Source organism: Papaver somniferum, chromosome 4, assembly GCF_003573695.1.
Source record: "Papaver somniferum cultivar HN1 chromosome 4, ASM357369v1, whole genome shotgun sequence".
NCBI lineage: Eukaryota > Viridiplantae > Streptophyta > Magnoliopsida > Ranunculales > Papaveraceae > Papaver > Papaver somniferum.
In genome coordinates, this window is record NC_039361.1 from 29,860,394 (window position 1) to 29,872,133 (window position 11,740).

The following is an 11,740-nucleotide window of genomic DNA, read 5'->3' on the forward strand; positions in this document are numbered from 1 at the left end:
ACAGAGCCATGTTCGGTTAGGTCGATTTTCCAAAAAACCCTAGTTTACTAACCGAACTTCTTGAAAATGAAGAACATGAAGAACAATTCGGTTCTATTGGATTTAAAATTAAGTCACCGAACTCTCTGTTCGGTTGTTTCGCAAAAAAATTTAAAACTAAAAAGTAACCGAACTCCACCCTTAGAACCGAAAAAAACAAATCCAGTCTAACCGAACTGTGTTGTTGTGGCCACTATGTTGAGTTCCAAAATAACTGAACTTAGCCAATAGAGTTCGGTTTGTTCGAAAAAACTTTTAAAACTACAAAGTAACCGAACATAGCCAATAGACGCTGAAACTTCACATTTTTTTTGTTTGTTAAGTTCGGTAACTTCACAATTTTATCGCAGAAACCGAACTCAGAGTTCGGTTGGTTAGCTGTTAGGTTCAAGTTTGCGAAAGAACCGAACTTTGTAAACTTATATACTCTTATATTACGTAAAGTTCGATTAGATCAAAAGTGCATGCAGTTTGTGAACCAACCGAACATAACATTGTAACTCCTAGAAATTCTATTATTTGAGAGTTCGGTAACCTGCGTGTTTGGAACAAGTAACCGAACTACACTTTCAGATGAGTTCGGTTACTTGTTCATCTCACTGGGCAACCGAACTACAGCTTCAGATGAGTTCGGTTACTTGTTCTTCGTATAAAGTAACCGAACTGTTCAAAATCCAGTTCAAATCCGGATCATTTTGAAGATTAACAAATATTCTAGGAGAGGATGGAGATGAAGAATCAGATGAGTTTTCATCATTTGAATACTCAAACTTAGTGAATTGGAATTTTTTTTTATTTTCCATGTTTTTCTCCTTCATCTTCTCTAACTCTACTCTCTCAATAATTCTACTCAACTAATAATAAACCCATCTTTTAATTTAATCTCACTAATTGTTTTTAACTAAATCATTCACTAATCATAACCTAAAATTAATTAAGAGGGTAGATTAGGTATTAAATAAATAATTAGATATGGAGTGACCTAAAATTACTTCTAATGCCTTTACCCAAAATAAAATCATGATCCCCAAAAAAACCATGATCCACAAAAAATCGTTCTTTCAAAATATGTGTCTACTTTTAATTAGTTAAATTTCTTAATCTCCATCTTCGACTTTATGCCCGATTAGGGATTACAGGAGTTCATTATGAAACAAAACACTGAAAACAGAAGCACCGTCAAAAGCAATAGACAAACTTGGGTTGGAAATCTCATCTACGAAGTTGGTGATGTAGTCATGTAGCTTCTTCTTAGAGCAAGTCTTATGGTGGAATCCAAATTATTCCAAGTGTGGAAAAACCATGGAATGTCAAGTCTAGTGGCTTCCAAGTTGGGGTCTTCCACAGAAAATCCAAGCAAGGTTCCACGATTTAGTGGTATCCATCTAAACGCCAATAAGAATAGCGCTAAAAAAACGCCATTAAGAGTTGCGTTTTTATTTATCCGTAGATTTAAAATGAGTTGTTGAAATCTAAACGGCTGAGAAAAAAACTCCATTCTTAATAGCGTTTTTTTAACTCCATTCTCAATTACGTTTTTTTAACTCCATTAAGAATAGCGTTTCTACTATTCCACCATTATACTTGCGCTTCCATCTACAATTCCAAATGTTGAGATGGCATGGAAGATGGATGGATTCCACCATTAAACTTGCTCTTATGCAACTTTCACTTTGGAGAAAAAAAACGTCAACGTTCTCCCAAGAGAAATATTCACACTATTACAAAGAAATTCACAAAGAATAAACTAAAGGTGACAATCATTAGATGGAATAAATTCTTAAACTCGATTAGACGACAAAGCTTGACCTCCATTTTAAGGCTTCTCCATATCATCTTTAAGCATATGCTTTGGATTCATTATTGTCATAATTAAATTAAATTATTAAGCATTTAGCATAATGCATAATGATTATATAATCTCCCTATATTAGTATCCAAAAAGAAAAAGTAAAAAAGAAAAGTACGTAGTAGTAAAATTCTCACCAACGAATATAACAAAAGATTGTACACAAATCATCGTCTATCCTCCCCCAATATCCTAAACCAATTACTTACACTCTATGTAATTTCTTTATTTCAGTAACTTTCTAATGGTAGTATTTTCATCTTTTGTATCCCACATATTCCTATGTGCCTTAAACCTCTTCAAAACCCCATCAATGGCAACATCAAAAGCATCTTGTGTAGACGACCCTAATCCATCTCTAGAATCAGCGTACACAAATTTAGGTACATACTCGATCACTTTGTCTCTCATTTTCCTCACTTCATTTTTACTGAACTTTTCTAGTACACCTCTAATAGAGGTTCCATTAATCACATCTCTCCGGTCTATATAAACCGAGTAACTCTCCGGCTCGCTTGGTAAAAACCATTCGTACTGATAATAAGCAGACCGGTGCCAGAAGAAAACCGGAATCGAACCGGCAATCATACAGTCAAAAATTGATCTCCTTGTAAAACTATCGCCTCTTGGTTGTAAACAAAAATCCGATTCCAAAAACGTTTCGAGTATCGCTGAACTACCATTAACACACCGATTCCCACCACAATCAACGATTTTACACCGATTCCCACTATCTTTACACTGATCCAACAGTAACCCTCTAAAATCATTCTTAATCGTACCCCTTGTAGCTCCGGCAAATGAGAACAAAGTTTTTCTTACACGTGTACGTGCAAAATCTTGCCACTGAGTCAGCTCCGATTCATTCTTAGGGTGAAATCCAGTAGGATAAGGTACGCCAATATCAAAATAATCCCATGGATTTCTTTCGATCAATAACCTAGTGATATTATGCATCGCAGGCATGTAAATAAAACTAGACCCCCAATCATTATCCTTTGATCTTCTAAAATCCCAACTAATTCTACCCAACATGATGAAATGATCCCAACCCTTTGATCTCTTAAAATAAACCTGTTTCTGTACCCACCTAAGCAACTTCACGGAATGATAATCACGATGAACGGAAGTGTAATTATCTGACCATAAATATTTACCGACGGCGAGACCAGCATAGAACGGTAAATAATAAGCTGAAGCAGAAGTAGGATCAAAAGTACGACATTTATGGCGTAATATACGATTATGGTAAATAATTTCAGAAGCAAATTGATCAGTAAAATACCATGAAGATTTAAGTTTATCAGGAATTACTTTACCAATGATTCGCCCATCATTTGTTGTATATTTACGACCTAACCCCTTATTGGAAATAGCTTCACAACGTGAATTCCATGGATTTAACTCATCACATTTCTCTGATAATTCTCTGTTGAACATTTTTGGCAGCTCATATACATATACTCTCCCGTCACTGCATATATCATTAGTTTGGGTTGGAGTTGGGATTGGGATATCCTCTTCTTCTTTGATGATTGCTGTGGTGGTTGCGGTGGTTTGGGGGGTAGTAATGACGGAGGAGGTGTTTACTAGTGGTGGTGGAAAATGATGAAAAGAGAAAGAAACTGGGAGTGAGTAAATACAGAAAAGGAGAAATATTTGGAGTGATAATATACATAGAAGAATCCATGAACGTGGATGAGTTGAAAGGAAAGTCTGAATTGAAGAGCAGTAATAATAAGAAGAAGAATGGTCTGAAAATGATTTTGATTTTAGTAACGGAGGGTCAGTTTTTGGTAGCATTACGAGGTCAAAAGACTGAAAACTGTTTTGGGTGATTTCCGGTGAGTAACTTACCGGAAATAATGGTGGGATTTAGTTGAAGATGTAAAGACTAGAGAGAGAAATCTGGAAAGAAAATGTGGATGTGGTTGAGAGAAGAAAACAGAGTTGGTTTGGTTTTTAAGTAATCGAGGTTTTCAGGATGGACACGTGTGGGAATAGTGATGACCGGCTGAGATGGGTGATTGACGGCGGAGATGTAAGTCAAATTAAATACACGTGCCGGTTGTTTACGGAAAGATAATCTTTTTCAGGTTAAAATGTGGAAGCCATGATGTTCAGTTCAAGTGTTCGTATCATGACGGAGTACTATGTTTTTGTATTTCTTGTTAGTTGTAAGGTTTTGGACGTGTAACGCGGTGGCTAATACACCGCTACTGTTGTGGGTCCGGGAAATTATCTCGTGGACCCACTCGTGGATGGTGAATACTTGGTGCAGTCATTATACGGTGCTGGCCGATGGTGTTGGGCAGAACATATAAGGCGGCTGAACGCTGGAACCTGTAAGCAATAGAAGATTCAAAATGAGTGTGGTGAATGGTCCGATGTTGACCAACCTTCTTGTTAAAACTAACAAAAAAGCACCCGTGGCCTAATGGATAAGGCGTCTGACTTCTAATCAGGCGATTGTGGGTTCGAGTCCCACCGGGTGTGTTTCATTTTTATTTTGTGTTTGTTAATTATTTTCCGACGATCTAAAACCGCAGCATCAGCTCATAAATCAGTGCCATTTTACATCACAATTCAATGTTATAATTTTCAGTGAAAAATGATCAGTGCCTATTATGAGAGTTGCAGATTAGATGTCAGCATCAGGCATTACATGCTGTTTTCTAGGGCGTCATAATCGGCCATGAGGAGGATGCTAACAAAAAGATAGGATTGCATGCATGGTGTCTTGTTATTGCTGCAGCTAAGGAAATGCTGTATTTATTGTTCAAGTGCCAAATACGATTAAATGGTTGGTTGGCCCCCTTAGTTTGTTGACTCGAGTCTAGTGATTAAAGATGACCACCGACAAATTTCTTTCATGTACAAACTTTACAAAGTTTATCAAGTTTTACATCCAACGTTGACACTGATGTTTAACGCTTTATACCGTGCTAGCTGCCAGGCAAAGTGTCAAGCCTCTTTATTGTGGTCGCTGGATTTTACTCGAAAAAAGTGGCAAATGAGGGTCATATTATTATTATTTTTTTTAACAAAAAAGCAACCTTTTATTAATGGTCGAGGTTACACTGAGTTTAAGAACAAACATAAGAGAATACAAAATAACAAGAACATACCGTAAAAGTACAATACCAAAAAATCCGACAAGAGAAAGATAAGGATTATCAGAGTAAAACAAATACAAGTATGAATAAGATCCGATTAAATCGGAGGAAGAATGGTTTTCTCGCAATTAAAATCCAACCATTTAGTTTGTTTTTCTTCTTTAGAAAGATATGCTCCCAAAATAAGAGAGTTTGCTCAAGTCTCTTGTAAGTAGATGAAGCTTCCGTCGTCAAAAAAAATCATTGTTGAAGATTCAGTCGCCGGATAAGTTGATGATGAAGATTTCGTCGTCGGAAACAATAAAGATGAAGATTTCATCGTAGGAGAACATCAATATATCTTTTAACGCAACCCAATAACCAAGAATTTTCATCAAAGCGAAGTAAACCTCAAAGGAGTAGATAAAACCACCATAATGGTATAAATAAGTAGAAAACATGATAATAACTAAACTAAAACTACTAACTAACATATAAAGCAAGGAATAGTGAAGAAACCTGCTCAGATCCGGTCCATAGAGAAAGGATGTTGGTGATGGTTTTGTTGAAGAAGAAGAAGGAGGAGTGAGAGATGAGAGGGAGGAAGAGGAAAAAGAAAAAAACACTATTGTGAAGCGGCTAATGAGGGTATTATTTTGCATTGGGGTGTATCAATTCAATGGAAAAGGATGTGTTGTATCGGTATACCTCCAAGTAAGTTTGTACCCCTAAAAGGTTGAATCTTATGGAGTATGCCAAAATCTTCCATTCATTATGCCAGGTATTCTGTCAAACCATCCGCGCCACGATGGGAAAACAAATCAACTAGGAAGATGATATCTAGTAATCTTGACTATCACCGCCGGTAGATTTTTTATCGTTGGGGATTTTGACTATATCGTCGATGGTAGACTCTATCACGTCTATAAATGCTCACACCTTCCATCATTCTACTTTACAACTTCTCTTCTTTCTCGAACTTTTTTTAAACAAAAATCTTTGGTCACTAGTTATTTCTCTCCAAATATGAGTTTGAAATAAAAAAGACAAAGAAACATAAAAGTCAAAGGATCAACCAACACCCTAGCAACGGGATTGAATTATAAGCAGAATAGAGAATATCAGACTGAAAATGTTAGACAACTAGCTAGTGATGCTATTGTTAGAGCATTGCTCGGTTGAAGTCACCAAGCGTTGGTATGTCAAAGTTGGTTGTCACATTTTAGTATCAAAACTCATCTAGAGTCTCTTGATTAAATACTAGAGTCAACTTCGTTTAGGTTAGACTAGAAAGTCTAGGAATGTTAAGACATACAAGGATTACTCTGAAGACTTTTAGTTGATTATGTGTGCATCGTATAGTATGATTTCATCCTAGAAAACTATGTATCTTTATATTAGTTTAAGGAAGTAGATGTATGACCCTCGGTTAATGCTCAGAATTTTAGAAGATTTAGAGCGAGCACCAACATATAACTGGCGGGTCTTCAATTTTATCAGAACTTTCCATGACCCTCGGTCAATGCTCTTCGGGTACCAAAGAAATCCTGAATGGTCTTTGGGAAGGGTTGGAGTTAATAACCATTTTTTTTATTCCCATCATTTATTTATTGTCATTCCATATTGTGACATGGTAAATGTACTAAGCCAACAATGTTATTATTTTTAGTATTGGTGGTATACTTACTACCTTATTTGGGTACCTTATCTTCACAATAGCAACGATGTTTTTCCAATCATACGGAAGTACAATTCCAATAATTAGACAAACGATTATATTGAAGATGCTCAACATGTTGCCGTCGTTCAGATGATTCAACAGTTGTCTAAAACAAGTAATAATATTGTTAACATATGCCGTATCAATCAACCCATGAGTTCGAAGATGTGGAAGCCTAGAGGATGCTACAGCTAATCCTTAAGCAATTGTGCCATACAGTCCTATTTATGAAAAGGGTGTTTGGTATTATGGCGAAAAACACCTTCTTCAATTGCAGGGAAGAAAGGTAAAAGTCATCAACCCATATCCAAGTGGAGATATTTCTCACGATGATTGGTTAGTTTTGATAAGGATAGTCTACCTTGGAAACAAGCTAAAGATTTGATCCAGGAGTCTCATGATGAAGCTGATTACCTTTCTTGGTTTAACACGATTTACAAGGAAAATATTTTTATACAACCGCAAAATTTGGGTTGTGTGGTTTTCCCATATTTAGGTAGGATGCCACTTGTTGATGAATATCTTCCATCCCAACCTCCACCAGAGACGGGCGACGTATTTTCGTATCCCGGTAGTTAAATGGGTTATCGGCTATGCCACCATTTTCTTGAGATGTACAAACTATATCTTCGTTAAGAGATATTATTGACAAAAGGGGAGATTGTTAGAGCACTGCTCGGTCGAACTCGCAAGCGTTGCTATCTCAAGCTTGTTTATCAAGTTTATTTGCCAAAACTATAAGTCTTGATTTCTAGTCTATTTATAGCTAAGTCTCGGACTAGGATAATAAGTGTAGTTGAGCTCTAGAATCCACGACGTTCATCATGCAAAGACGAAGAACTATTCAAGGAACTGGTGGAACTTCATCGACAAAAGGGTATGTGGAGACTTGAACTTATCTATCACTCAAAAGTCTATCTATTTTACCTCTTATCTTGAGACAAAAGTCGTATTGCTATATAGACTTCGATTATACATATTTGTTATTTCGAGCCGAGTTTATTTCACTTATCTATTTCTCGAAATATGTGTTGGTAAGCTTTCGCTTTGGCCAAGTTCATCTTTACTCATGACCAAAGTCATGTGGATTATTTCAATAACTTGAAAATCGCTTTGATGAAAAATAGTTTGTGAATAACAACTATATAACATCCTCTAAGAAAGTTTCAATGATTGAAATGAGAGTTTAGAACATGTAACCATCTTTGGATATACGCATAGTATGTTTTCACATTTGTGTAAAAGTCCAAAACCGGGAACCCAAAGTATGCGTACCCGTACGTGTACTGGCGGTTGTTGGAAATCCGGGACAGTATGTGTACTGGCGGAAAGTTCATGTCCGTGAATTTCTGATGGAGTTTGGAAGTGAAAATAAACTCAATCCGGTTACTTAAGTACGCGTACCTGTTCGAATACTTAGGCAGGTTACTTTGTAAAATACGTTTGTTCATGAACTAAAACATTTATATAATAAGAAATGCAATCTTTGCAAACAGTGGCTATAATGTTCATGAATTTATTCGAGTGAACCAAAACCGATTTTGCTTCGATTGTGTCTTGTATACTTCAAAGAGATCTAAGCAATTGAATAACTCTCTAACTAGTTTATTTGAGTCATTTGAACTAGTTATGGTAAAGATGAATAAGGTTGATATGAAAGTGCTCATATGGCTAACAATTGGTTAACTATTGTTGAACCAACTAGGTGTACACCCTTTAGGTACGGTTACTTAAACCTAAATGAAGTTACATTTCATTTGTGTATAACAAGCTAAGTTCGATCTAACGGTTGAAAGATATTATCTTGAATCTAATCAGTTTTTCATCTAACGATGAATATTGAATGCTTTGTTACCAAGGTAACTTAGATTGCAAACCCTGATTTGGAGACTATATAAAGGAGAACTCTAGCAACTGGGAAACTTAATCCCCACACCTCCTGTGTAATACTAGTTGTGTATGCTAGAGTCGATTCTCCTTTAACCTTAGGTTTCTCTCGAGACCCTGTAGGTTAACGACTTAAAGACTTCATTGAAATAGTGAAGCCAAACCCAACTATTTTCTCTGTATTTGCGTGATCTGATCTTGGTGTTTCTATCGTGATTAAGTACAATCATAAGATTGGCTTGAGATTTATATCTCCGATAGGCAATATAGAAAAGTAGTCACAAACACATTAATCTCATCGTTTGTGATTCCACAATATCTTGTTTCGCTAGTCGATTAAGATTATTGTAAGGTGATTGATATTTCTAGGTTGTTCATCGGGAATATAAGTCTGGTATATCAATTGGTTCCTGTTCATCTTGATTTATCAAAAGACGGAACAAAACTCGCATGTATTTCTGTGGGAGATAGATTTATCTATTCCTATAGACTTTTCTGTGTGAGACAAATTTGTTTATTAAAGTCTTTGACTTTGGGTCGTAGAAACTCTTAGTTTTGGGTGAGATCAGCTAAGGGAATCAAGTGCGTAGTATCCTGCTGGGATCAGAGACGTAAGGAGCGCAACTGTACCTTGGATTAATGTGAGATTTATTGGGGTTCAACTACAGTCCAGACCGAAGTTAGTTTGTTATAGGCTAGTGTCTGTAGCGTTTTAATACAGTGTGTGTTCAATATAGACTAGGTCCCGGGGTTTTTCCGCATTTGCGGTTTCCTCGTTAACAAAACTTCTGGTGTCTGTGTTATTTCTTTTCCGCTTTATATTTTGTTATATAATTGAAATATCACAGGTTGTGCATTGAATCGATCAATTGGTAAATCCAACCTTTGGTTGTTGATTGAAATTGATTGATCCTTGAACATTGGTCTTTGGTACCGTTCAAGTTATCTCTCTTATATTCAACCGGGCTCGGAAATTATTATTTTTTTGATTGCGGATTGAATTAATAGATTGAGATATAACTCTTTGATATACCTTTCATAAGATTGAGTTTGACTGTCTAGTTGACTCTCTTGGAAGTATATTGGAGTTATTTCATACAGATTTCTAAGCGAAATATTGGGTGTGGTTGTTAGACCCCCGCTTTTTCAATTGGTATCAGAGCAGGCAAACACGTTTAAGACCTTATAAGTCTGTGTTTGTAGTGATCTAACCTTAGGGACGGCAGTACTATCTCTGATAAAGGCGTCACCAGAAACAAAAGTTTTTTTTCTATAATGTCTATTAAAGAGAAAGATTTGTCAATCTCTAATATAGACGAACCTAGTGTTCTAAAGAAACAGACAGACACTGACATGTGTTATCCTGATTACCCTTCAAAAGTGTCTAACTCCTTTAACGAAAGGGAAGCAGCTGCAGAGAGTAAACTGATTCTAAACCTCGTTAGAATCCAAGATGATATATTTAATCGGTTGAAAAACAATGTCAATGTTCTTCTCAGTATAATAAGAGGTTGTGACTCTAAATAAAAAGCTTCTTGCAAAGAAAATGCTGAAGTTCAGTCTTCACGTATCTTACTCGAGGCGAGCCTCAAAAAGGATGCTTTGGAAATTGAACATCGCTTGAGTAAACTCTCGATTCAAGGATGTTCCAAAAAGTCTAATATACCATCTACTTCTATCACAACTGAAAGAGTTCCAGTTCCAGAAGTAAAACCAGAATCCCTTCCTATTGGAAAAGATGTGCTTATAGCCTCCTCTAATCAAGGATGTTCCACATCACATGGAAGGAAGAAATCTCCAAACGATGATGTTAAGCCTGTAATGTCTAATCACCTTTGTGATCAGAAACTATGTCTGTTTTGTGATTCAAAAGGAGTTGTTAAGCAAAATAGAAACTCCAGGTTGAACAAGAATTCCATTGTTCGTCTTCAATACACCCTAGATTTAATCTTCAAAGGTATAACTGACATTTGTATGTCTAAACCAATTGGTTTCAGTACTCACCCTGTGTATTCTACCAGGAAAGTCAGTTCGATGAGTTCCTCAAATGCTCAGCATAACAGACGTCTTAACAAAAATCGTCCAAAAAGAGATCCGAAATTCTCTTCTGTCAAAAAGGGATATAATGTTACTTTTGATGTGAACAAAGTATCAGGAGAAGGGTGCAAAAATGATGATATGAGAAATAACCTAAAGGTGATAATTAAGGGTTATAAAGAAATCGTCAACATGCTGTCAACTTCCTCTGGTAAAAATTCTTCTGATAAGAACTCAAACTATGTCTCATATTTTGATGACAGTAAGTTTTATGATAATTTCTCACATCAAAAGAAATTCTTTCTTAGATTCCAAAGGAAAAAGAGACCTAACCGAAAACACATTTCATTTAATGAGCTTAGGGCTCATACTTGTGCTAATTAATCACAAGGATTGAAAACTTACTCATAAAAATCATGTTGAGTAAGATGTGTTAATAATCAGGTATACTGTTGGAAAAATTTCTTTCTGTTTAGTTGAGCTATTTTCTTATCGTCCATAGCTAAAGTATTGTCTGCAGACAACTTTGCTTAAGTATTGGTTGTGTCTGATGTTGTTCTTCCTTTGTTTTCCTTTGATTAAAGAAGTTTTCGTTGCAACTTTGTTGCATGCTACTTTTGTGCTCTAAATTGTTTCTCTATGAAGAAATAAAATTTATTGAGCCAATTTTTTTGTGAAAATTTTCACGTAGCAAAAATTCTGTCATGTCGTAAAATACGACCTTTTGTGTTGTATTTTTGTTTGGGTCAAGTTGTGTTCGTACGGGTACCTATTTTACTGTCACCAATCAACTTTGGAAACCCTAAAAGTTACCTTCCCTAAGAAACCATTTAAATACCAAACCCTTGAGTCACGTACGCATACTTTGGGTTATTTTGTGTTTTGTCAAGAATGTCTTCCTCTTCATCTTCACGCTCTAGTGGCTTTGCAAGAGGTTTTCTTAATAAAGGTATTGGTTTCGAGTCCAAAGGGAGGAAGAAAAGAACCTAGTAGAAGATGATCATCCCAATGCCCCATGTTACTATGCCCTTCACATCAGGATATTGAGAATGAGGATATGGTTTCTGCTGAAGTGGTTCATGATTTTCTAAAATACTTTGAGGATGCAAAACT

The 11,740-nt window shown here is 36.1% G+C and overlaps 1 protein-coding gene and 1 non-coding gene across 2 annotated transcripts; one reads left to right on the forward strand and one right to left on the reverse strand.

Moving 5' to 3' along the window:
• Nucleotides 1–1,807: 1,807 nt before the first annotated feature.
• Nucleotides 1,808–3,820, reverse strand: LOC113275045 (xyloglucan galactosyltransferase XLT2-like). The gene has a single exon (XM_026524477.1). It carries the CDS (start codon nucleotides 3,689–3,691, stop codon nucleotides 2,114–2,116), a length of 1,578 nt encoding a protein of 525 aa, XP_026380262.1. The 5' UTR covers nucleotides 3,692–3,820; the 3' UTR covers nucleotides 1,808–2,113.
• Nucleotides 3,821–4,311: 491 nt separating this feature from the next.
• On the forward strand, nucleotides 4,312–4,384 carry TRNAR-UCU. Its single transcript has one exon. It is a non-coding gene; the product is annotated as a tRNA-Arg (tRNA).
• The last annotated feature ends 7,356 nt before the right edge of the window (nucleotides 4,385–11,740 follow it).